General features: G+C 49.3%; 1 protein-coding gene across 2 annotated transcripts; it reads left to right on the forward strand.

Annotated features, from left to right (window-relative positions):
* The first annotated feature begins 832 nt into the window (after positions 1-832).
* On the forward strand, positions 833-2,414 carry LOC121026054 (melanoma-associated antigen B10-like). Of its 2 annotated transcripts, none has more exons than XM_040468861.1 (2): positions 833-1,051; positions 1,163-2,414. In XM_040468861.1, exons 1-2 carry the CDS (start codon positions 896-898, stop codon positions 1,925-1,927), a joined length of 921 nt encoding a protein of 306 aa, XP_040324795.1. In that variant the 5' UTR covers positions 833-895; the 3' UTR covers positions 1,928-2,414. The 2 variants fall into 2 exon arrangements, with proteins under 2 accessions (XP_040324795.1, XP_040324794.1); XM_040468860.1 differs by having other exon boundaries at positions 833-1,046; positions 1,158-2,414.
* Positions 2,415-2,945: the final 531 nt, after the last annotated feature.

The raw sequence follows: 2,945 nt of genomic DNA on the forward strand, positions 1-2,945 counted from the left end.
TGGTAATTCTGAGACCAAAGGACACGCCACCTAACCCCGCCCCCGGCGTCCACGCGCAGAGCCCCGAGGCCTGGCTGTTAACGCCCCTTCAATTCCGTTTCAGGGTCTCAGAGAGTGAAGACTTTGATCTGAGGCTGGTGGACTGAGATCAAAAGAGTGAAGAATCCCAGGCTCTATTCGGAGTCAAGGAGAGGAGTCTGAGTGAGGACTGAGGGTATTCCCAACCCCGCAGAGGGCCCTGCCCTTGAAATCTACCCTGGGAGGCCCCAGGTGGGGCTGTCACCTCCGGGAGATGGGGGGTTTGGTCTGATGGGAGTGGGTACACGGCTGAGCACTGAAAACCCTAATCATCCAAGACTGTGGGGATCCCACAAAACTCTGCTCCTGTTGTCAGCTCTGGAAGGCTGCAGCATGAGTGGCTCTTTCTCATTTGCTCCCCAAGAATCTCACGGCGGTAAGGTCATCGGTGTAAAAAGTTTAGCTTCAGAGCTGTAGAGGGGAGGAGGCCCTGGGCACTGCCAACAGTTGACAGGATGATCCTAAATGTGAACTGAGAATTCTCCACCTCAGAACAGAGGGGACCGTACAGAAACTATAACCTGCCAGCCCTTGCTCTCGGCCACCAAGTTGATCCCGGCAGGGCCGGCAGCTGCAGTCTAAGGCACACTCTAACTTCCTCTTCAGGGTTCTCAGGGGACACACTGATTAGAAAAGGAGCCCTGTGTGGTCTTAGAGCAGTGTTGTCAGGGAAGCCTGCAGAAGTGGCTTTGGTTAAAGCCAAGGTGAAATGTCCCTGCTGAAGGCGCACACACTATCTCATTCTCCCTCCTCTAGGTGCCCTCATTGCCTGCCCTCCTGCCCACATTAATGCCTACTGTCCCTGACCAGTGTCACCATGCCTCGGGGGCAAAAGAGTAAGCTTCGTGCCCGTGAGAAACGCCATCAGGCCCGGATCGAGGCTCAGCGTGCCCAGGATGCTCAGGCCACTGCAGCAGAGGAAGAACAGCCCTCCACTTCCTCCTTTTCTCCTTCTGGTGGTAGTGCCCAGAGCTCCTCAGCTGCTGGGTCAGGTAGAAAAACCCAGGGGTTTCGGAAAGCCCCATCCACTACTACTACTTCTGCAGGTGTTTCACATACAAAATCTGATAAAAGTGCCAAGAGCCAAGATGAGGAAAAACCAAGCACCTCTCAGGCACAACCCAACACTGGTCGTTACCACAGAACCCCTCTAGATGACAAGGCGATTCTATTGGTGCAATTCCTGCTGCGCAAGTATAACATGAGGGAGCCCATAACAAAGGAAGACATGATTAAGCATGTCATCAAAAAGCACAAGGTGCATTTCTGTGAGATTCTCAGGAAAGCCTCTGAGCTAATGGTGCTGGCCTTTGGCATTGATCTGAAGGAAGTCGACCCTACCAGGCACCACTATGCCCTTATCAGCAAATTGCAGCGCACCAATGATGACAGGCTGAGGGGTGAGGAAATCATGCCCCAGACCGGCCTCTTGATGACCGTCCTCTGTGTGATCTTCATTAAGGGCAACTGTGCCACTGAAAAGGATATGTGGGAAGTGCTTAATGTGATGGGGATATATGCTGATAAGAAACACTTCATCTACGGGGATCCCAAGAAGCTCATCACTGAAGTTTGGGTGCAGGAAAGGTACCTCCTGTACCGCCAGGTGTCCAACAGCAATCCTCCATGCCGTGAGTTCCTGTGGGGTCCAAGAGCCTATGCCGAGACCAGCAAGATGAAAGTCCTTGAATTCTTGGCCAAGGTCCATGATACCGTCCCCAGTGCCTTCCCATCCTGGTATGAAGAGGCTTTGCAAGATGAAGAAGAGCGAGCCCGAGCCAGATTTACAGCTCTGGTTCATACTGGGCCTTCCATGGCCAATTTTGGCAGCTTCTCCCACCTGTATTGAAACCTGAAGCACTTTCCTCACTTTGTGTTTGAAGTAGTGTGAGGGCTTAGGTGGTGCTAGCTAGAGGGGACATAGTGCATATCGTACATTCTACATAAATAACTTACACATTTATCTCTTGTTGAAAGTTATCAAATGTTTCTGTTTTTGAAAAGTTTAATTAGCTTCACAATATATTACACATTTGATGCTGTTTATGAGGTTTAAGAGTATGAGTTTCGCTATTTTCTAAAACAAATTGGTAACCTTCCATCTTATTTAGTGATCTGGAACAAGAAAACATAGCACTGCAATTGCCATTTTTTTGGAAATGTGAAAAAAATTAGCAACAAAATAGCTGGAGTCAAAAAATTGAGAAAAAAGTAAGATGGTAAATTTTTGGTTTTCTTTATTCCATGTACTCTGCTCTTCTGTAAAATAAAAGTTACATGCCTGAAATTTCTTCATTCAAGAATGTACGAGAAAATAAATCATAATAAATTGCTCACTGTCTTTTTTTTTTATTCTTCTAACATTAAATGAGCATCTGCTCTTTGGAAGGCTCCATAGTAGTGTGGGGGGTGGTAAGAAAAAGAAGATGGAGTCATTGCCCATAAAAGGAAGATGGTGAGATAGACAAAAAAGGATGAGGTGGGACAGGAAGGGGAGGTCCAGATGAGAGCAGTCAAATGTAAACATCCTGAAGCAAGACAATTTGAGGCCTTGGGAAACTTGAAACCCTTCAATGGGAGGTAATTGTAAGATAAGATGGGTGGTAGGTCAAAGGAGGGTGCAAGGATGGTCAGGGTTAGGGGAGGGTGCGAGGGTGGCAGGTTGGGGGAGGGTATGAGGGTGGTGGTGGGGTAGGGTGTGAGGTGGTAGAGGTTGCAAGGTGGTCGGTTGGGGGGAGGGTACGAGATGGCAGAGGGTTTGAAGTGGTGGGGTGGGAGATGTGAGGGTGGTGGGCCATGGGGGAGGGTGTGAAGGTGGTGGGTCGGAGAAGCATGTGAGGGTGGTAAGCAGCGACCAGACCCTTGGG

Source organism: Herpailurus yagouaroundi, unplaced genomic scaffold, assembly GCF_014898765.1.
Source record: "Herpailurus yagouaroundi ecotype Mexico unplaced genomic scaffold, PumYag 67793, whole genome shotgun sequence".
NCBI classification, from domain to species: Eukaryota; Metazoa; Chordata; class Mammalia; order Carnivora; family Felidae; genus Herpailurus; species Herpailurus yagouaroundi.